The 23,665-nt window shown below is 34.9% G+C and overlaps 2 protein-coding genes across 2 annotated transcripts; both read right to left on the bottom strand.

Moving 5' to 3' along the window:
• Positions 1-1,189: 1,189 nt before the first annotated feature.
• Positions 1,190-3,014, bottom strand: LOC132096580 (mesoderm posterior protein 2-like). The gene is made up of 2 exons (XM_059502028.1): positions 2,187-3,014; positions 1,190-1,425 (listed from the first exon to the last, which is right to left on the bottom strand). Exons 1-2 carry the CDS (start codon positions 2,985-2,987, stop codon positions 1,372-1,374), a joined length of 855 nt encoding a protein of 284 aa, XP_059358011.1. The 5' UTR covers positions 2,988-3,014; the 3' UTR covers positions 1,190-1,371.
• Positions 3,015-5,601: 2,587 nt separating this feature from the next.
• On the bottom strand, positions 5,602-19,005 carry LOC132101689 (synaptic vesicle glycoprotein 2B-like). Its single transcript, XM_059506834.1, has 13 exons — positions 18,861-19,005; positions 15,885-16,546; positions 14,275-14,455; positions 13,818-13,969; positions 13,379-13,512; positions 12,609-12,698; positions 12,325-12,438; positions 12,032-12,120; positions 10,240-10,404; positions 9,549-9,682; positions 9,245-9,448; positions 8,987-9,146; positions 5,602-6,755 (listed from the first exon to the last, which is right to left on the bottom strand). Exons 2-13 carry the CDS (start codon positions 16,342-16,344, stop codon positions 6,572-6,574), a joined length of 2,067 nt encoding a protein of 688 aa, XP_059362817.1. The 5' UTR covers positions 16,345-16,546; positions 18,861-19,005; the 3' UTR covers positions 5,602-6,571.
• Between the last annotated feature and the right edge of the window lie 4,660 nt (positions 19,006-23,665).

The following is a 23,665-nucleotide window of genomic DNA, read 5'->3' as shown; positions in this document are numbered from 1 at the left end:
TGTCAGTTTCTTATTTCCACAAGTATATTTTGAGGCAAGATTATATATATATATATATATATATATATATATATATATATATATATATATATATAGATATAGATATTTCTATATTTTGCTATAGTATAGTATGTCAAAAGGACATTTAACTTTACAACTTTTCTTTTGCCAATAATAATCCAGTGAGATATTTGTATGCACAAGGAGTCTGACAGCAGCCAGTGCTCTACACAGAGATCTGATCTGGTAGTTCCCCTGCTGTCTCAGGGTCAGAAAACTTTCGGATTTCATCAAAAATATGTTAATTTGTTTTCTGAAGATGAATAAAGCTCTTATGAGGGTGAGTAATTTATGACAGATTTTCATTTTTGTGTGATCTATCCATCTAACTTTGACAGGCTTAATATTTATGAATCGGCAGTAAATTTTGAAGCGTTAAAAAACAAATGAGAATGAAAAATATGATTCTCATCCTCTAAGGACCAGCACATACACATAACTGTACACAAAGCCAGATTGGATTTGTCTAAAATGAAAATTGACAAGTTACAATGCTTTTGAGAGAATGTCCTTTGGACGAATGAGAAGAAAGTAAAGCTTTTTGGCAAGTCACATGAGGTCTATGTTCAGAGATGAAAAACGAAGGATTGGTTGTGTTTCAGGGCTGCTTTGTTCCAAAATATTATAGAGTTTTGAGAAGTGGCTATGAGCCTTGATGTGAATCTTATTGAACATTTTAGCAATGGGCAGTTAGAAGCTATTTAATTTAATGTCAATTCACAGTTTAATATGTTACCATACACATTGCCCTCGCTCATATGGTATTAATTTTATTTGCACATGTCTTAAAAAGTCTTAAACTTGATTAAAAAAATTCTGCAGATACCCTGTTATATTATTGTTCCATTTAGAATAACTGTTTTTTTGAATAAGCAGTTTTTTTTAATGTTGTGTTGAAAATGTTCTGTAGCCACTAATCAAAAACAGGACCTCTGTACATTTGACAGAAATAAAAAAAATTAGTTTATATATATACCCAATCTATATATATATATATATATATATATATATATATATATATATATATATATATATATATATATATATATATATACCCAATCAACATGTGAAACATCAGTGTAGCATTTCTAAACAACAAAATATAAACTTTTTAATAATACATGTTTTATTTTAAATACATATCAAATATAGTTTTGTATTTACACAAGACATACATGGATAACATATATAACTTACATTATAAGATTAACAGTATTAACTCTGGTTCACATTTATAGCTTTCACAAGATAGGAAGCCGAAAAGCCACGTTCATTTACTGTAAACAATACAGTAGACATCATATTCTGCTGTCAGCTCCAGTAAGCTCGAGGAACAAGATGATGGCCAAAGTTTCTGCCGTAAACCTAAAGTACAGGATAGAGAATTTGTTAGGGTACAGTACATCTAAATAAATTAGCTTGCTTGATTTGTTCATTTTCTCAGCTGTTAATCGCATGGCACTGATGGTGGAGAAAAAATGCCTTGCATTCAATGCTCAAAACAAATATATAAAAAAGTTATTTGAATTCAGATATTATTTTGCCATCAATAAATATATTTCAAATATATTTGCTAAACATTCTATATGTAGATAGTTACATGGATAGATAAAAATTGAAAACTCATTTTATTTCAATTTCAAGCTATTTATTCCTTTATTCATTTTTCTATTATTACATTTATTTATTTATGGGTTATTTAAAGTGTTGAAAAAGTGAAAATAGTCACTAGTTAGACTTGCAGTATCTAAAAATACGAACTTACACCAATGATCTTCAACCTGGTGTTTCGCGACATCTAGTGGCGCTGCTGCAAGGGGTCTGACAATTATTTATTTATTTATTTATTTTTGACTCTGATGATTATTTTACTGCTTCTGCACTATTCATATATTATATAATATTTCTATATACATGCTATATATTTAAAAGTACAATTATATATTATATTTATTAAATATAATTTAATTTGATATGAAATATTATTTATTTAATATTAAAATAAAATACAATATATATTATAAATTATATTTAAATAAAAAAAATTACATTATACTACAATAAATAATTTCAAAAAATATATAGTCATTTTATAATTTATAAAAAAATAAGTATTATTTACTTACCTGGCATGTCTGTGTTGTTTGAGCACACTGTTGTGACTGGAGGAAGCCGTCTATATTTGCAGAGAAGATTTGCTCTGTTGAATGCTGCTGTGAGGAACCGTCATACTGATCCATGCTGATCTCATCAGATTGCCCTGTATGAGCAGAGAAACCTTCATACTGTCCTTCATAATGCCCATAACCCTGTCCTTGCGCAACCCAGTCTCCAGCCATAGTCCTGTACTGAAAATAACCAATGATTTCTGGAGAATATGAGCAGCTGCTGGAGTTCACGCTCCTCCTTTGGTTCATCTCTTCTTCACTGAGACCCAGCTGAGCAGACAGAAACGAGATGTAGCGTATGGTGAGCCGTAGCGTCTCGATCTTGGTCAGGGTTTGGCCTACGGGAGCTACAGACGGCGGCAGGTAGGTCCTGAGATGGTGTAGAGCTTTGGTCAGATCCCTCATCCTCAACTTCTCCTTCTCACTAGCGTTCTGCCGTTGCTCGCTTGGGTTCTTCAGCCTTAATCTGCGTTTCCTCTTGACGATGCTTGCAGGTTTGACTGATTTTGAGCATGCAGGCTGGGCCTGGTGGGACGGAGAGAAGCCCCGTTCCATGGAGGCATTCGGCGAAACGGTGTCTGGAGAGGAAACACTGTAAAACTCTGACTCTGAGCTTGAGCAGCTCCACTGGTTCTGCTGGCTGTGGCTTGAGCTTTCCATATTGTGAATCTGAGGGTGAATGAAGGGATGGAGGGCTGGAGGTTTATATGTTGGACTCAGAGGTGCGAGGTGACACCTCTGCAGGCTTGTGGTAGCCATCGCTGTTTCTCAGACCCCAGGACTCGGCCTGGATCTGTCTGGGAAAGACTCCGAGAGGCCACAGGAGCAGAGGTGTGAATTTTGACTCCTGTTCAAAACAACAAACTAGTGCAGCTACTCTCCCAGAAAACTCATCTTGTGCAACTCACCAAACAATGTGGTTTCTGTTTAATCGATTGTAATTTATCTAAGAAACTTACCTCCGATGATTCGCAAAAGAAGGAAATAATAATTTTTTAAGAAATACTTTCATTCAGCAAGGAAGCATAAATAAATCAGAAGTGACAGTAAAGATATTTATAATGTTACAAAAGATATATATTTAAAAACAAATGCTGTTCCGAACTTTCGATTCAACAAAGAAAAAATGCATCACGTTTTCCACAAAAATATTAAGAAACACAACTTTTATAATAATAGGAAAAGTTTCTCGAGCAGCAAATCGGCGTATTAGAATAATTTCTCATGGATCATGAGACAACACCGAAGACTGGAGTAATGATGCAAAAAATGAAGCTTTTCGTCACAGGAATAAATTACATTTTAAAATATATTAAAACAGAAAACTGTTATTTTAACTTGTAATAATAAGCTTTATTGTTTTTACTGTATTTTTATTCAAATAAATGCAGTCTTGGTAAACATAAGAAACTTCTTTGAACTATCTTGACCCTTAATCTTATAATGAATACCAAATGAATATCAAATAACCATGCTTGAATAGTACTTTTATGTCATTTAGTTTTAGGTTAAACTACACTAATTTACAACTAATTTAGGTAATACTACACTAATAACTAAACTAATGTAAAACAGTTGAGATTGATCATTTGATGATTCCCACTATCAGTGGAAGCAGCCTACAGCAAAGTATATATATATGATACAGTCCCAGTCCTCAGCTCAATAATTCAAAACTGCTGCTAGTTTTCTGTATGGGGTTGTATTTCAAAGAGCTAAACAGCATAATTGACCTTAATGATGTTTAATGATGCTTAAGAAACTCTATTAGCAGACTGCACTTGAGGTGTGACATTCACACAGACTGGTGAGCAGGTTTGCAGTTTAGTGGTCGATATAGTCACTGTGGTCAGTGAAGTGGGAATTCAGAGATTCAAAGTGATAATGAGTACATTACAAAAAAAACTAATATCTGATTGATTGATCAGCGCATAGTTAAAATAAATTATATTTACATAGATAATCTAATTTTATCAAATGGAAAAATATTAATATATAGGACTAATTATATTAAATGTATAATGTACAGATGCAATACATTTTTTTTCTTTCTCTTTGGAGTGTTACAAGCCCTTGGTGCATGAAGAAGATCTGTAAAGTTGCAAAAACTAAAGTCTCAAATCCAGAGAGATATTCTTAATCAAAGTAAAGACTCGTTCTAACACGCCTCCACATCTCTACGTCACTATGTTGGAAGATTTGCATAATGCTTCCCAGATGTTCACGCAAAGAAAGAAGGCGTAACTTTTATTCTCATTATAGTATTGTTGACTCCGCCGCCATGTCGTATAGACCCTGTGTGTTTCGCTGTGAAAGTGAAACTACTTTGTTTGGCCTTCCAAAAGAGGATGATATCCTCTTTGTCAGGCCTGGAGCTGATCCGTACTGGTCACTGAGGAAATACATCAACTTTGCGCTGTGGATCGCCGGATGGGCTTCCACCGTGGATGAAGTGGAGTCCAGCCTGGGGTCGTCACATGTGGTTGCTGCAAGCCTAACGGATGCTCCTTCATCGAATCCGCCAGCTGCACTGTTCTCAAGCCAGCCTCCTCTGCCCAATCAAAAGCCTCCGCTTACTTTAGGTGTGTGTCAATGACATCACGTTGTCTTTACACAACTGTGTGAAAACATAAGCACGCCGGAACATTAAACAAGTTCCACAAAACAGCTTATCCATATCTAATAACCTGTGTTTCTTACAATAAAGTGATTTCCAATCATTTTATCATGTCAGTACCAAAGAGGCTTTCAAAGAATACAAATTAGCATTTGTTTGTAGGCCTATCACAATAGTTTAGACTAGCGTGCGCTGACAGTTTTAATCTAACCAAGTAACCATGAACATTTTCATTCCAGATTCATTTCTTGTGAGCTCTGTGACCTCCAGGCTGCCCTCTCTGTTTTCTGTAGTGTGAGAGTGAATGAGCAGCGTGCTAGATTTGGCACCTCCGTACTGCCGTAGAATGAGTGAAGCTGGCACCTGTGTGTGTCTTTCCATCAAACTCCCACAGAAACACTATTAAAATATCTCTTCCCCATGCTTGTATTTGCATTGGAAACATACATGAATGCATTTGTACATTTGGTAAATTGCATGTTAACTGCTTTGACTTTAGCTACTGTACTTACTGTACTACTTTTTAACTTGGTATATTGTCTGGATTTTTGTTTCACACCTTTGCACAAGTAAGTGAGCATAACAAGAGGTGTGACTGATTCACACGTGAGCCCTGGCCTTGTTTTTACAAGTGCCTTTCCATGTGCACATACTCAGAGAAGCATGGGAACTAAATCTGAAACCAAAATACTGTGGTTTTCTCATTTTCTTTCCCACTTTCATTATATTGTGCTGAAAAATCACTGAAAATCAAAATTAAAATTATGTTTTAGATTTTATTTTTATACCATCACAAACCAGAACAAACAACATAATTTGATCCTTGTTTAAATTGTTGAACATAAAATATAAAAAGAATATATTTTAGATTTGACGTAAAGCTAGTAAGACTTACTGTGGATGCCTTTTTGTAGCATTTAATCAGTGTTGACCTATTAAAATAAAATACATTTGAATAACCTTTTCTGCAGTCGAAAGTGGAAAAAAGAAAGACGTAAAACAATTATTTTAGAACCATTGCTTCAAAATGACTACTCACACGTTTAAAACAGGAAAAAAATAAATAAATTCTAAGTCACATAATCTACATATTTCCCTCACAGGAAAGGAGCATTATACACACTGCACATAGGTCAAAATAAAAAATTTCTATCTTCATACAAACATCGTCATTCTGATGTAGTATGATCATTTTCGAATTAAAAGGCATGACAAACAATATTTGAAAAAATGTGAATCCAAGAACATCAGAGTTAAAACTAAGTAAAAATATAATAATCTAATGTGAAATAAATATATACCACAGCATTAACAAATACAACACAACAAAAACTAGCAGATGACCAAAATCTGGTGAGCAAATTACATTGGTGATAAAGATTTCAGTTGCAAAAACAACTCAATTTTTGCATATTAAAGTTACTATTTGTTCCAATATAAAAGGGGGATTTGATATTAGCACTCACCTCTAAATCATTTTGTGTGATTATAGCAAATAGATTTCCACATTTTGGATTCCTTACTCAAAATATAGCCACTGTGAACACTTTAAACAAACATATGCTCTACAACTTTTGTTTAAAGTAATACTATGTTACAGTGGTTCTAACATATCAGCTTGACATAACTCAGCTCTCTCTTTTGCTGGACGTGTTCAGCTGTCCAGCATGCGGTCATCCAGTGTCCAGCTGGACCCAATGCTGAGGCCTTGAGGAGTTTGGCTTTTTCACTGAAGAATGACCTCTCGTGTCTCAGGCAACTTAAACGCTAGCAGTCCTCCGCACACCAGCGCTGAGAAGGACAGGATGATGGGGACGATCTTGGTGATGCCGATAAACTTGCCAAAGATGAAAGTGCTAATGATAGCTGCCAGTTTACATGTGCCATTCAGCACCCCGAAAGCTGTGGCTCTGAGGACACAAACCATGGAGTTATACACACTTCATCGCTTTATTCAGAGTCAACATCATGTTTCATTTGAAGTACAGTTAATGAGGTTATGAGGCATAGAGATTCATGTTGTTGTTGAATACGCTGCACTGTTGTCTGCCCTGATTGTTCATATCATAGTGAAAAAATTTATTCTACAAATTTACAGACAAAAACATTGTAGGTGTGAAAATTTGCAAACTTATAGACTGTACAAAATGTTAAGATAGACTACTTGACACTTCACAAAATGATAAACAAGGGAATTAAAGAAGAAACTAAATAATAATAATCCACAATAGGTAAATGGATTAACAAAACACTCTTACAGCCTCAATTTCATAAATAAATTAAATAAGGTATATAAATAAATGGTAATATCTACACAGTGGGTACGGGAAGTATTCAGATCTCCTTACATTTTTCACTCTGTTATATTGCAGCCATTTGCTAAAATCATTTAAGTTAATTTTTTTCTCTCATTAATGTACACACAGCACCCCATATTGACAGAAAAACACAGAATTGTTGACATTTTTGCAGATTTATTAAAAAAGTATTCAGACCCTTTGCTCAGTATTTAGTAGCACCCTTTTGATCTAATACATCCATGAGTATTGTTGGGAAAGATGCATCAAGTTTCTCATCTCTGGATTTGGGGATCCTCTACCATTCCTCCTTGCAGATCCTCTCCAGTTCTGTCAGGTTGGATGGTAAACGTTGGTGGACAGCCATTTTCAGTTCTCTCCAGAGATGCTCACTGGGTTTAAGTCAGGGCTCTGGCCGGGCCATTCAAGAACGGTCACGGAGTGAAGCCACTCCTTCGTTATTTTAGCTGTGTGCTTAGGGTCATTGTCTTGTTGGAAGGTGAACCTTCGGCCCAGTCTGAAGTCCTGAGCACTTTGGAGAAGGTTTTTGTCCAGGATATCCCTGTACTTGGCCGCATTCATCTTTCCCTCTATTGCAACCAGTCGTCCTGTCCCTGCAGCTGAAAAACACCCCCACAGCGATGCTTCACTGTTGGGACTGTATTGGACAGGTGATGAGCAGTGCCTGGTTTTCTCCACACATACCGCTTAGAATTAAGGCCAAAAAGTTCTATCTTGGTCTCATCAGACCAGAGAATCTTAATTCTCACCACCTTGGAGTCCTTCAGGTTTTTTTTAGCAAACTTCACGGGGGCTTTCATGTGTCTTGCACTGAGGAGAGGCTTCTGTCGGGCCACTCTGCCATAAAGCCCCGACTGGTGGAGGGCTGCAGTGATGGTTGACTTTCTACAACTTTCTCCAATCTCCCGACTGCATCTCTGGAGCTCAGCCACAGTGATCTTTGGGTTCTTCTTTACCTCTCTCACCAAGGCTCTTCTCCCCGAATAGCTCAGTTTGGCCGGATGGCAAACTCTAGGAAGGGTTCTGGTCGTCCCAAACATCTTCCATTTAAGGATTATGGAGGCCATTGTGCTCTTAGGAACCTTAAGTGCAGCAGAAATTGTTTTGTAACCTTGGCCAGATCTGTGCCTTGCCACAGTTCTGTCTCTGAGCTCTTCAGGCAGTTCCTCTGACCTCATGATTCTCATTTGCTCTGATATGCATTGTGAGCTGTAACGTCTTATATAGACAGGTGTGTGGCTTTCCTAATCAAGTCCAATCAGTATAATCAAACACATCTGGACTCAAATGAAGGTGTAGAACCATCTCAAGGATGATCAGAAGAAATGGACAGCACCTGAGTTAAATATAAGAGTGTCACAGCAAAGGGTCTGAATACTTAGTACCATGTGATGTTTCAGTTTTTCTTTTTTAATAAATCTGCAAAAATGTCAACAATTCTGTGTTTTTCTGTCAATATGGGGCACTTTTACTAATATGGGGCCAGCACTTTTACTTACAATATTAAAGTAAATAAGACATACATTTTTTTTAAGATCCAAAACATCAAGCATCATGTGACACTGAAGACTGACATTTTGGCTTTGCATCACAGGAATAAATTATTTTTTAAAATATATTTAAATAGAAAAAAATATTTTTAATTCTAATAATATTTCACAATATTAATGCAGCCTTGGTGAACATAACAGGCTTCATTCAAAACATAAAAAAACATATTTTACATTCTAGTGTAGTTCAACAAGTGCTTTCAAATGTTTTCTCATTTGCCTCATATGAATTTGAAATATTAGAGATGTCTTTTGGAGACAGATCTTTTGTACCTTTTCGAGGCTGGATAGAGCTCCACTGTGATGACCTCAATGCCGTTCCAAGCTGCAGCACTGGCTGCGAAGAAGAGGCAGTGGAACAGGACGACCGCCCACTGACTGAAACACAGGAGCACGAAGAACGTGCAGCCAGCGGAGCATAACATGGATCCCCCTGCAAACACACACACACACACACACACACACACACACACAAGTCATTTAGATACTATAAACCCATTGAAATCCATAACAGTCTTGTGTAACACTCACCTATAATCTTAAGTCGTCCTACTTTATCCATTAGTAGGCCTGCTATGATGTTGCCCGGTAATACAGACAAGCTGCCCAGGAAGCTGACTAGATAGATCAGGACGTCATTTTCCTCTTGGAAATTTAGATGGCAGCCTTTTTTGGGGTGCAGAAATGTCGTATTTTCCAGCTTACAGTTAATGAACTTGGAATCTTCCCACAGGTCTGCAAGAAACGTGACAAAAACACTGTAAAATAACAGAAACCCCAAATAATCATTGAAATATCTAATGGACTCAGGGTTAATATATAACACATTCAATACCAGTATTGTAGAAGACTGTGTTTTTAAGAGTGCAGTTCTTAAAGAAGGTGTCTGTTGATCTGATGTCCTCAAAATAACAGTTCTCGAAGAGTGATTCCTCAAACTTCACGTTTCGTATTTCTATGTTGATAAACCTGCATGTAAAGTACAAAAAATTGACAATTCACAAACGTTACCACTTAAAAGTTTGGACAGACTAAAAGTCGAGATGTGACAGTTAAGATATTTATAATAATACAAAAGATTTCTATTCATCAAAGAATCCAGAATTAAATATGTGTAACTGTTTTCAACATTGATAATAATAAAAATGTGTCTTGAGCAGCAAATCAGCATATTAGAGTGATTTCTGAAGGATCATGTGACACTGAAGACTGGAGTAATGATGCTGAAAATTCAGCTTTGCATCGCAGGAATGAATTATATTTTTAAATATATTCACATAGAAAACTGTTATTTTAAATTGTAATAATAATTCACAATATTATAGTTTTTACTGTATTTTTAATCAGATAAATGCAGCCTTGGTGAGCATAAAATACCTTTTTTCGAAAAATTTTTTTTAAATCCTACCAAATTTTGTACCTGCAATCGTCCTTCATTTTTATAAAACATCATATATATCAAGACGGAGAGACGGTTAAGCTAAAAATCTGGTCATGTACTACTATAAATGAATAAATAAATGTACCTGTCATGGATATACTCCCCCTCCTTGTGGACCTGATTTTGCAGAGTGAAGTTGAAATGAAAGCGTTCCACTTTCTCACGATGAAAGATCTTGACATTGGACTCGAACTCCTCAAACTGGAGGAGCTTGATCTGGTCAGGAAACCACACTCCCAGGCCGTAAAAGCTGTGTGGAGGGAGACTGATTTATACTGTAGGTTGTTTACTGCTGAAGGAGTCATTTTGCTCAACTGAGCTGCCTACAGAGAGATCATTATTTACATGCTCCAGACATGATGGCGACTAAAGACACCTCATTAGGTAGCCTGACATGCAACTTTCACTAAGAAGGCAATCACAGAAGTGCAGTCAAAAAAAATCTTTAAAGATGACAGATGAAACAAGAAGAGAAATGTTGATTATAAATATACTCAAAGTTCATTCTATACAGAAAAATACCTTTAAATAATAATAATAAAAAATATATTATAAGAGTATTTGTTTTTTAATTAGTGCGTGCCATATATTTAATAGGCATAAATACATTGATAACAATTTTATCATACACAACAGTTCAAACAAATTGGGTAACTTTTTTTTTTTTAAGAAATGGATACTTTTATTCAACCAGGACACATTAAATGTATAAAAAGAGACAGTAAAGAGGTTTATAATGTTACAAAAGATTTCTGTTTCAAATAAATGCTCTTCTTTGGATCTTCATTCATTAAAAAAATCACTTGATGAAACAAAATGAAACACTTTCACGCTTCCTTAAGTAGCCAAATACTTTTCAACTTATAACTAAAGAGCCATTAATATGCACACACACTAGGGATGGGACGGTATGAAAATTTAATATCACGATTATAGTGACTAAAATTATCACGATTATCAATATTATCACGGTTTTGTTGAAACGAGATGAAAGTGTTCAAAAATAGTTGATGCTCACACTGAAAACATTTCAGCAAGTTTTATATTTAATAATCAACAAACAACTAATAAAACAAGCAACTCTATGCACTTAATTTAAAGAAAGATTAAATTCTGTGGCATTTCCTTCCTTACAATGAAAAGTGTAGAAGCATAGAAAAGCATAGAAAAGTCACTGACTTTCGCCATTCCTTCTCGAAAAAAAACAAAAAAAACATTGTGCGCTGCGCTTGCGTCAGACTGTTGCTGGCTGGACATGGTTGAATAGTGAGTTATTAAAACCGCGATAATCAAACACGGTTTTAATGATAATTCATTTTTAAACGATATTACTAACCTTCAGCACATTTTATCACGGTTATCAATAAAACCGGTTATCGTCCCATCCCTAACACACACACACACACACACACACACATATACATATATATATATATACACACACACACAACACATATATGTTTGAATACCAAAAATAAAATCAGCCTTGGTGAGCATAAAAAACTTTCCAGAACATTAAACAGTTTCACTGACCCCAAATGTTTGAATATTAGTGTATTAATATGTTTTTAAATATTGTTTTAAACATTATTAGCATTGCATTTGTGTATTTAAGCATTCCTATATTTACATTTGTTTGCATATTTAAGTTTTTTAATTTAACTATTATTTTTTATTCTTTTAAACATTGTTGCGTTATTACTTTTACAGTATGTCACCTCATTGATTCTGAGCCTTTCATGCGTATCACACTTATACTGCCTATATGTAGAACATCAACAATACAGTCATTTATGAGGTTCTCTGACTGTTAGGATAGGTGATGTAGAAAGTCGGCAGAGAGAAGCTATCAAGCTGCTCTATCAAGAGCTGCTCACCTGAAGGCCATCGTAAACCACACAATGGCAATGAACAAACCATGGATTCTGAGATCAGGTGCAGCGAGTGACAGCATGTTCTTCATGACCTTTTGGAAAACAAAGGAAACATTCACTGCATTCACTGCACTGCAAACAAATATCTTAAGATCCAATGTTTTTATTGCATGTTTATGCTTTCATCATCTGCCAGACAAAAACAGTAATTCTGAACTCAAGGAAAGATACACCTCTCCTCAACAAGCCTTACACTTTTAGCCATCATTCAGGTCTTTAGCTCAAATGGTGCATACCTGTTTAACCAGAGTCATATGTCTGACCATGAATCTCTGGAAGGCAGTGCCAGTTTCACTCTGGATCTCTATGAACTCGTCATCCTGTGTTTGAGGAGTTTTGATCTGTGAAACCTGAAAGAGAGGGATTTATTTCCTAAGTCAGAGCATGTAATCGGATTTATCAGGTATCGCCAAATTCAGTTATTAAAATCAAGCCTTTACTCAGTAAACTCATTACAGACGTGGATATGAGCTGTTTTACCAGGGTCAGCTCTGTAATAGTTTAAAGTCAACATCTTTACCTGAAACACTCTCTCTGGCTCTCCCTTCGCCCTCCAGTTAGTGTCATGAACCTGCTTCAGGATCATCCAGGCCTCATCGTGTCTTGCGTTCTGAAAAAATAAAATACAATAAATAAATAAATATCATGATTTTTTTTTTGCAGCCTAGGGCTTTTTACAGGGTGCACACCAATTATTATTTGAACTCATCTTTACACAATAGGAATTTATAAAACAACAGATAATTTACAGTAATTAATTCTTAACTAATACATTTTATTTTATTGACATGTTATTTGCATTTTACTGTTTTAGACACTGATGAAGTTGTGATATTGAAAATGTTTCGTCTTTGCACACTTTTTATTGTACAATTAGCACTTTTGTATTATTATGGCATCTGAATAAAGACGTTTGAAAATATTTTGTGTGCAGGCTTTTGTGCTTTTTTGCTCAGATTTGCTGTTTTCTCATGATGTTAATAATGTGTCACAATGTCATTGAAAATCAAATGAAATAACTTTCCATGAAATTTCAATACAATTTTGGAATTTGAGAGGAAAAACTAAACAAATATATATATATATATATATATATATATATATATATATATATATATATATATATATATATATATATATATATATATATATATATATATATATATAAATATGTTTTAAAATAAATAAATACATTTAATTATTTATTTATGTATGTATGTATGTATGTAAAAAAAAAAAGTGCTAAAATCCTGTATGCCTAGTGAACTATCATGCACTCCATCATATTACCTCCAGGAGGAAACGGGGACTTTCTGGCATGAACACCAGTCCAGCGAGAGCAGCCACAGAGGGAAGGAAACAAACCAGCACAAATACCCTCCAACTGTGGAACTGGAACTCTGTCCCCATACTGAAACCCCAGCCTGAGACGAAAAACAACCCAAACCCTTACAAACTTCAGGCGAAACATCACAACATGAAATCTTGACATGGGGTTTCGGTAGGTCCAGCTACTTCTAGACAGCATCTGATATTGTTATAGATTTACACACTATTGCTTTCCGCGACAAAGTCCTGCACTGGGACTTAACATTCATAAAAGGCTCATTTAAATGGAATATATCAGTTCTTTGCAATTATTGTTTCAAGTGTGCTTTCAAAATGGAATTAACTGCCATTATTAGAAACCATTATTATAAATGAATTATTATGATTTATAATGGATGACCATAATGTGGGATGATTCCCCATGCGGTGAAGGAAGCATACAGTCCTCCAAGCATCCAGAACAAACACAGCCAGCTGAGATGTTCTCCTCTCTTATCCATCTGCAGGAACTCAGCAAAGTACGTGTACACAACAGGGACTGAGCCACCGATCCTGCAGGAGATCATCAGAGACTGTGTCTTAATATCATATAATGGACAGATCAGATTCAATTAACCATAAAGACAGTATAGTGAGTGATTCCATCTTAGCTGCACTCTACAGCAATTTAACTCTGGTAAATAATTTTCACTTGTTAAATTTTAAATTAATGCAAAAAGTTGATGTACACTACCACGGTAAAGTATGGGGTCATTAAGACTTATTTTTAAAAACATTAAAAAGTGTTATCAACCCCAGACTTTTGAACGGAAGTGCATATGCATAAATGAATCCCTGCTGCTTTTGGAGAGTCTCACCCGATTCCTGAGCAGAGTCTGAAGAAGATGAAGATCCCGTAGCCCTGTGCAAAACAGGACAGGAAGGAGAAGATACAGTTGATGGCCAGTGCGTAGAGCAAACACTGTCGTCTGCCCAGTTTATCAGCCAGACCGCCCCACAGGACAGCTCCGATCATCATCCCCACATACACTATTAAACCTGAACACACAGAGCCACACAGTCAGCTACTGAGGAACAATAACACAGGAAATCCCAGCAAAATGAATACTCCAACTACTTTGGGAACCAAATGTTAAAAATGAAAGTTAGTAGCATTTTTGTCTTTTTTTTTTCCCTTTCATTTTTAATTCATATGGGTTCGGAATAAAATGAGGATAAATAAATGATGACAGAATTTTTATTTTGTGTGAAATATCCTATTAGTTTGGAAAAATTTGCGATCTTTATCACAATCAATTTTTAACAAAGCGTCAGAATAATACACGCTGTCTCTGAATTTATCAGTGGTCTGCAACTCTCTCTCTCTCTCTCTCTCGCACACACTGTCTCAAACAGCTAATTAGAGAATGAGATTAGTGATTATCAGGCACGTGGCAGGGATTATGAACCTCCCTGTGGATTACACATCAGACAGCAGACAACTTTCATCCCTGATTGAAACTTTTCCTACTTAGCACAGGTCAAATGAGAATGTTTCTTTGATCGCGTGCCATAGGCTATCACCGACACCAAAAAAAGAGTACAGGAAGATATACTGCAGGGTGTACATGGGATCTGATGTCTGCTTGAAAATAAAGAAAATATTCAAATTTTGATTAGCAATATTTGGTCAGAAATCAGAATGTAGTCTCAAAGAATAATTATATTCTAACGTTTAAAAGTTTATCCAAAAAATATAGTAAAAGCAGTAATATTATGAATAATTAAAATTGTTTTCTATGTCAACATATTTTAAAATGTCATTTATTCCTGAGATGGCAAAGCTGATTTTTTTTATTCTAACATGCTGATTTGGTGTTTCAGAAATATTTCTTCTTATTATTAAATGTTAAAAAACAGTTGTGCTGCTAAGTATTTTTTTCAGGATTTTCTGATGAAAGGAAAGTTCTAAAGAACAGCATTTATTTGAAATCGTTTTGAAAACATTATAAAAGACTTTACTGCCACGTTTGATCAATTTAATGCATCCTAATTGAATAAAAGTATTAATTTCATTAAAAAAAGTTCCAAACTTATAAACAGCATACATATTTTTATTCTTCTTTTTTTTCTTGCAATGTAATAATAATAATAATAATAATAATAATAATGATAATAATAGAGGGAAAAATAATTATGTTAATTACTATTATTTATATAAATGTAATATATACATATATATATATATATATATACATAGATACATATATATATATATATATATATATATGGGACACTACAAGTACCGCAGTGTAGATATTCTTTGAAAGTATGGGAGAGCAGGAGCATTTACATTTGCTATTATTTTCCCAGCCCAAAAATATTTACTGCACATTTTGCTTTTAGTTCAGAAAACAGTGCGTTGAACATTTTTTTATTTTGTCTGATCAGAAATGAAGCTGATTCTGATCCCCACCCCTTCACTCACCCAGCATGCCCTTGTCAGCATTCGACAGGCACATATCCTTCTCAGCACTGGGCAGGGCGAGACTCACTACGAAGCACTCCACCCCATCAGCCATCAGGGCCAGACCCAGCACCGTGAAGAGGGTCCACTGGAAGCGGCCGTGGCCGCAGTCTTCCATGATGGACTCGTATTGCTCGGGCAATGTTTCCTCCTCCACATCAGCTGCCATCCTGGCCTTCATGCGGGCCTCCCTTCGGGCAGCTCTCCGTGCCTCCTTGATCTCGTCCGGATGAGGGATGCCTTGGTACTCGCCCTCGTACATCTGCTCATCTTCATCATGCCCCTCGGTGACATCACTAGCAGCATCTTCCTCCTCCTTAGGAGGGTAGTCTGTCTGATAGGGGTAAGTGTACTCTCCTCCTCCATATGTGGGATACGTTTCTCCCTGCTGGTTTATATTGTTTTGGTAAGGGTCATCCATTTTGGCTTGAATTTGTTATTTTCTCGAAGACAAAAATAGCTAAATTAGCATAATCCTCATAAATCTATGAGCCTTTGGTGACAGTTCCAAATCCAAAACTTCTTCAAATATAAATTGCACCTGACTTAAGTTAAGGACTCAGTATTTATGGCAAATGATTTAGTTCCCTTTAGTTGGCTCTACACAAGGCCACATGCTAAACCTGAAAGAAAAAGAACATTAGTTAGAAAAAGGAAAAGTTTCGGGGAAAAAATAAGCTCATAAACGTGACTCAGGGTTGATTATAGTTTACATTTAATTTTACATGAATGAAAATCTGGCTGAGACATAATGTGCCGTACATTCAATGGGCTGCTAGGTTTTAGGGGGTAAAAAGACTTGCAAAACTTGTTTACACACAAACTTGTAGGCTAATTACTTTTTACGATCTTTTTTTGTGTGTGTTTTAATTACAAAAAAAAAAAAAAAAAACCTCACTAGGTTTTTTATTCATTTGGGGATAGAAGTGCACTAGTCCCGCTGTTTGATTCATTAGTAAGAACCAACTCATTAGTGATTCGTATGTGAATCTCGCTATGTGGAAGTAAGCAGTTTTCTGTGAATGTGCGAGACTTCCACTTCATTAGCCACGGCAGGGAAACAACGAAAAGAATTACAAAAAAAAATTGAAAATGAGAGTATTGTCCATTTATTTTGTGATTGTATTTATACAAAACTATTTTGGTGTGATTTGGCTTTCTTTTTATTTTTTTAAATTGCAACTCAAAAAAAGAGGATGTTTTATTTTTTATGAGTATACTGTTGATTTCAAAATTTGGTATATTGTGAATGTTCTCATTATATATGGAAAAGTCTTTATCCACAAATGCAAATGTACATTGAAAAAAAAAACACTTAAAAAGAATGTAATTAGACAACAAAATGCACACACTTAAGTAAACCTACTTGTCATCAAACTATTTTATCGAAAAAGTTTAAAATAGTGAATATACTTTTTAATGAAAACAATTTTAAAAGCATCGAGGCTTATGTGCTGCCAATAACTTCTGAAATGTTTACAAACAATGGTTACATTTAGCACAAGACAATACAATACAAGACAATAATCCCACACTCTCATTGGTCAAGACTGGACCTCATACTAAACCTCCTACTTATCCAGTCCAAGGTATTTGATCTGACCACACCACACCAGAGACAACACATCCTGCTCATTGCTACCTGAAATCAAAGCATTTTATATTGAACAGTGTTGTGCACCTGATAAATAAATTTCAAGAAAAAACAAAATATGTCTGCTTTTATGACAAATTTTTTTAAAAATTTCTAAGTAATATAAAGACTTTTCGTGTGGCATATTTTCTCCCGCTTTCCTATGACTGAATCCAGCTCAAAAACAGATGAATTTTATTCATTCCCAGAAGGCCAGATTAAATTGTGATGAACATATCTCTTGATCAAATAATCAAATGTTTTAAGTATAATATAAAATTTTACTGGTTTGCAGAGAAATGCTTTTTTCAACACTTTAAAAAACAACCCATTCCCAACAATTGTCCTTTGCCCAAACATTAAAAGCAGTAGAAAAGTGATTACTGAGAGGATACATCTACATTCCTTGAGTATCCTGTCTCAATCTGGTCATTGTGATCTGACAGCCCCAGGCATTACGTAACGTTAGACTTGTACTGTGACAAAATAAGCAAAAAGCAAGCCTAGCGAATGCACGCAGTTAGCTCTATGGGATTAGATCATGATATTCTTCCATTTACAATGATCTGCAATGCCATCTGCATTTAAAACTAGTGTGAACATACATGTCCTGGCACAATATCAGATATATCGAATATACATTCAAATTTCATATCATTTAAATGTGTGCATTTAGCAGACAATTTAACCAACGCAACTTGAGCCAACCAACAGAGCATTCAGGCAACACATTTAAAAAAAATATATAAAAAATTATGAGTATGTTTTAAATTTCAGTTATTATATTAACCAATATTAATCATACTAAATATTGACAAACATTTATTCTTTAAATTTGAAATTGCATTTAAAACATTAACCAACATTACTATATCAAACATCTGAAAGCTAAACTGAAATCAGTAATTAAGTGTTTATACAATCTTCCCACTAAGTTCATTTGTGACATACTCTTGCTATAGAGTTGCAATGGCTATTTCATTTTAGAGCTATTGTCATTTTATAATTATAATGGCATTGGAGGACAGGAAGCAAAAAATGTCAATGGCTAAAAGTCAATAAACCATCTAAAAGGCAATGTGCCATGAAGCTTTGCATCAGCTTTATAGATCTGCAAAATACTAACATGCAACAGTCACTTTCAAACTGTAATTCTAACTAATTCAATGGTTTTCATTTTACTGTTGCGATCTGTCATTTGTAGGACTACTGACATTTAAAGTTGCATGCATTATTTAAAAGCAAAAGGCTTTGAAAGAAGTTTTAAAATAGCTTAAAATTCAAATTAAATGAAATGAACTTACCAGAATTAGTATTCCTTTATGTTTAATGGCATTCAACATAAATCCAAAGGAAAAATCCTGGCAGAGTTTCATAAGGCAAGCCCTAAATGTCACCTTAACAGGAGGCTGGTGGGCAGACCAGAGGATTATGGGTCGACCTCATGATCAGCACCTCCGGCTCATCCAGATGGATTCTCCCTAAACTTGATGCTGCCAGACCAAATGGTAGAATCCAGTTTAAAGAACACATGCCGGACCATAGCAGATGCTATAGCATGCTTTGGGGTGGAGAATACAGTAAAATCATGTATGCTAAAGAATTACCTCACATGCTTATGCAATTGATGCTTTAAGTAATCATTAAGAAGTTATTGAATGAGAAAATATAATGTTTTGACTTATTTATTCAGATAAAGCACAGACTGTAGCCTTTGAATGACCAAATGTATATTTTAGCTTTCCTAGCCCCAACAGTACAAGCAAACTTTTTCCAAACTCTTATTAACGTGTTCTTTCAGTACACAAAAGATTCCTGACATCACTTCCTTCTCAGATTGACATCAGTGACATATTATGGGCTAATTAGCTGAAGTAAAAAGTCCTTTTCCGCGCAGGTTTGCACGGCCTGCTCCGGGACAGTAGCCTATTACAGAGGGTAGAAGTCTTGCCTGCAGTAAAGCTGCCTAATCCCACAGCCAGTAATTCTGACGCAAAGAGGATTAGCTCCACCCCAACAGAACCACTGGCTATTTTTAGATCACATATTCCCTGTGTTTTCTCTGCTTGCCCTGCCTCTTTACTTTCCCCTCCCACCAATTCATCTAACCTTCATCTACAGTAAGACCAGCCTTACCTCCACAAACCCTTGGTTTTACACTGTTGTTCTCAAACCTTGTCAGTGGCAGACCACTTAATACTCCACATTTAATGTCCTGTTGTCACCAATTAATCCATAATTTTGCTGGTTTGATTTTATGCCCAAACCTTTAAGTTACTAACATTTTAAAATCAAGTGTATTAAGGGCTCCACTAATAATCACTATTTTTCCAATGTAATGTAATTGTTATTAATTTAATTACATTTTATTTCATTTTTGAATCACAGGTATTTAAGGTTGCACTAATCCCTTGTGGATCGGGTGCCCAAATTTCATTTATTTAAATGTATTTATTTCTGAATTATTATTATTATTACTAATACCATTGTTAATATTTATCAAAAAATGTGTATTTTCTAACATTTTGCCAGAGTATATTTACCAGGGATCAGCTGTCTGTAAATTAAAATGTAAGGAAGTAGGGGAAAATATCTTCTATTGGATGACAGTGTTTGACTATATTAATTCTTTATTTCAGACCCATGGGTCCATATAAATAACTTACAACATCCATAGACAAAAACAACATACATAATTTAAAAAACATACAAGCTTTCTCTCCAATGCTTCCAGAAACAGGAAAAATACCTTGTTTCACTCAACACAATATTATTTAAGTCTCTTATGATACTATTTTTAGAATCATTCATCCGACATATGAAACTGTACATATACTTCCTTAAGACAGCATTCAACATGGGTATATTATTAGCCACAAACATTTGACTTGCACTTGACCACCTTGGGACCTTAAGTAAAATTCTAAGAGCATCATTATATGCTACCTGTAACTTTCTCATCTTTGCTTTAGAATATTTACACCACAGGTGGGCTGTATAGAAAGAAGTACAGTATGCTCTGAATAGAGTTATTTTCACATCGTCTGAACACATAGAAAACTTACGAGCCAGCATATTGGCTTGCCCATACAATTTACAGCACTGGCGCTGCACATCATCATCATCGTTTAGATCATCTTTAATGATGTGGCCTAGGTACTTTACTTTAGTTACTACATTTAAAACTTTATCATCTAGATATAAAGAAGGAAAGTTAATCTTTTGGTTGCACTCTTTTTAATATTAAATTTTATGTCATGCTGCTTACCATAATTTGAGCAAATTCGAAGCAATTGTTGTAGGCCTACACTATACGGAGACAAAATGACAACATCATCCGCATACATCAAATGATTAAAAATACACCTATCAGACATCCAGTCTTACAGTCATTTAGCTCCACAGAAAGACCATCCATGTAGAGATTAAAAAGAAGGGGTGACAATAGCCCACCCTGCCGAACCCCATTTGTCATATAGAACGGTTCCGAAACGGAATTACCCCATAATTGACTGTTTGTGTTGGTGTCATACTCGGTCAGTCGTCTTCTGTCTATCTTGTTTTCCAGAGGCTAGAGGTCACGAACGGAGGGACGGAGGTGGGAAGGAACAACGGTAGAGCGTCACAACCACAGTGACCCAATCAAAACCGTCAGAGCTGATTGGAGCGTGACCGGAGTTCCAGTCACCAGACTGAAAGACTTGAGGAATAAGGCTTTTTGAAATTGACTTTATCCTCAAATTTAGTCCACAGGGAAAGACAAAGTCGCCATCTAGCGTTTCTTTGGAGAAAGGCTTACTATTTATTACAAAATAAAAATACACACACACACACACACACACACACACACACACACACACACACACACACACACACACACACACACACACACACACACACACACACACATATATATATACAAGTAGAATTTTCCTATAACAGAGTATTGACAAGGCCTGACACACACACACACACACACACACATATATATATATTTGAAGTTTTTATGTATGTATATATATATACATATATATATATATATGAGCGTGTGTGTAGTTTTAGTTTTCTTTTTTTTAAAGAAATAAAAATCTTGTATTCAGAAAGGATGCATTAAAAGTAAATAATTAAATTTGAATATATATATATATATATATATATATATATATATATATATATATATATATATATATATATATATATATATATATATATATGTATATATATATATATATATATATATTTGAACGATTTCTGAAGGATCATGTGACACTGAAGAGTCGATTACTGATGCTGAAAAATCATTCAATATTATATCAGTATAATTATATCAGTAATGAGTGAAGGAGACAAAATGCTTTTCTACAGCTTACATTATGAAGGCTTTTAATTATTTATAACCCTAAAAGTCTTTTTAAATCTTCAGCAGTAGCAATACAGTCCATATTTGAATGCATAATGAAGGGGAAGACACAACAACACTGTTGACAAACCATAAAACGTCTCCAAATCTGCATGAATAAACTTTGACAGAATTGGCCCGAGTCTGACAGCCCACCCTGTCACTTTCCTCCTCCAGCAAGTCCTTCAACGTACAAAACCGCTTTTGTGACGGGACAAAGGCAGCAATGTACTTCATTGTTTCAAGCTTGTTTCCCATCTCTCTTCATTGGTGGCAGACTGGGAGCGACAGACTGCAGAAGGGAAATTGAAATTCACTTCACGTTTCCCCCTACTCTGCCTATCACAAATGTGTGTGAGTGCAGCTCAGTGTGACACACACAGAAGAGTCTTTTCTTTCACTGTTTCCTTATTTATCATTAACATCAGAACTCTGCTGGGGGGAGAGGGCTCTCTGAACACACTGGAGACAGGCCATCGAGGATCTGCAATGAACTTCCATTCACAATGCACACAAGCTGTGCCTCACTATATATATGCAAATAGTAAGTTTAGGAAATATTATTTGTTTTTAAAGGGTTAATAGTGTTAGACGTAAACACTTTTCTACTCTTTCACACTACACTTTTCATCTAGACTCTATGGTTCCAGGGCAAGATATCTTGGATATGTTTTGATAAACTTTTTAAGGGCCCCAAATATTGTGCGGACCCCATTGATATATTTGGTTGTATGAAAATGTAATGTATACTGAATGAGAAACAAATATTATATATTATGTTTTCAACTTAGTAAAAAAAATATTTCAAAATAAATATAAAACATTTCACTTGTCAATTTACTAAAATTGAATCCTATTTTTTGTATATATATATATATATATATATATATATATATATATATGTGTGTGTGTGTGTGTGTGTGTGTGTGTATATATATATGTATATATATATATATATATATATATATATATATTAATATAGAAAATTAGCAATTTATGTCCTGAGTTCTGACCAGTCTTTAGAAAGAGGAATTAAATAATTACATAGGCCTAAATGTAAAGCAATATTATGATAAATGTATTTTATTAATATCTTAAATGCAAACTTTGACAGCCCTAAACATACATATTATACAATAAATAGCCTAAATAAATATATACATACACTTTTCACGGACCCCTTCAAGGGGGTCCCAAGTTTGAACACCCCTGTGCTGAGCAACTTTATTCACATTGACAGAATGAATATAAATTTAGAAGCATATTAATTTTAACATTATTTGATTTGTTGCTTATTGTCCTCAAACTGCTAATATAATTGGTTTCACTTCTAGATATCACTAAGAGTTTTTGAAATGCAGTTTATTTACTTATCGCCAGAGGGCGGCACAACAAACTATAAAACACCTGCTGCTGATGACAAATTTGATTGAAAATATTCAACTTGTTTCAACATCCTCAAATAAAAATAAAGAAAAAAATAAAAAAGGAAAGAAAAAAAAGAAAAGAAAGAAAGAAAGGTAGATTAGAAGTGCATAAGGCAAAATAATCAATAAAATGCTCTCAATTTAATAGTATTAGAAGCCAAACTCCTGAACCGTCTCTGTTAGAGAACATAGTAGAGACGCACATGATGTTTCCTCTGAGTTAAGTCAGAAGGGCGTGGCTTAGACAGCACGAAGCTAGACTGTGATTGGGCAAGGTCTAAAT

Source organism: Carassius carassius, chromosome 2, assembly GCF_963082965.1.
Source record: "Carassius carassius chromosome 2, fCarCar2.1, whole genome shotgun sequence".
Classification (NCBI taxonomy): domain Eukaryota; kingdom Metazoa; phylum Chordata; class Actinopteri; order Cypriniformes; family Cyprinidae; genus Carassius; species Carassius carassius.
Note: the sequence above shows the minus strand (reverse complement) of the source record. Positions and strands in the feature narration are given on the sequence as shown.

What these genes read in the sequence shown, in the direction of transcription:
- LOC132096580 (XM_059502028.1), bottom strand. Translation starts at nt 2,987, where the DNA reads ATGGCTACCACAAGCCTGCAGAGGTGTCACCTCGCACCTCTGAGTCCA. An exon ending in AAACAACACAGACATGCCAG is followed by an intron (nt 1,426 to 2,186) that starts GTAAGTAAATAA and finishes CCTGTACTTTAG; the next exon opens with GTTTACGGCAGAAACTTTGG.
- LOC132101689 (XM_059506834.1), bottom strand. Translation starts at nt 16,344, where the DNA reads ATGGATGACCCTTACCAAAACAATATAAACCAGCAGGGAGAAACGTAT. An exon ending in GTCCCCGTTTCCTCCTGGAG is followed by an intron (nt 12,699 to 13,378) that starts GTAATATGATGG and finishes TTATTTTTTCAG; the next exon opens with AACGCAAGACACGATGAGGC. An exon ending in AGGACGACTTAAGATTATAG is followed by an intron (nt 9,147 to 9,244) that starts GTGAGTGTTACA and finishes GTGTGTTTGCAG; the next exon opens with GGGGATCCATGTTATGCTCC.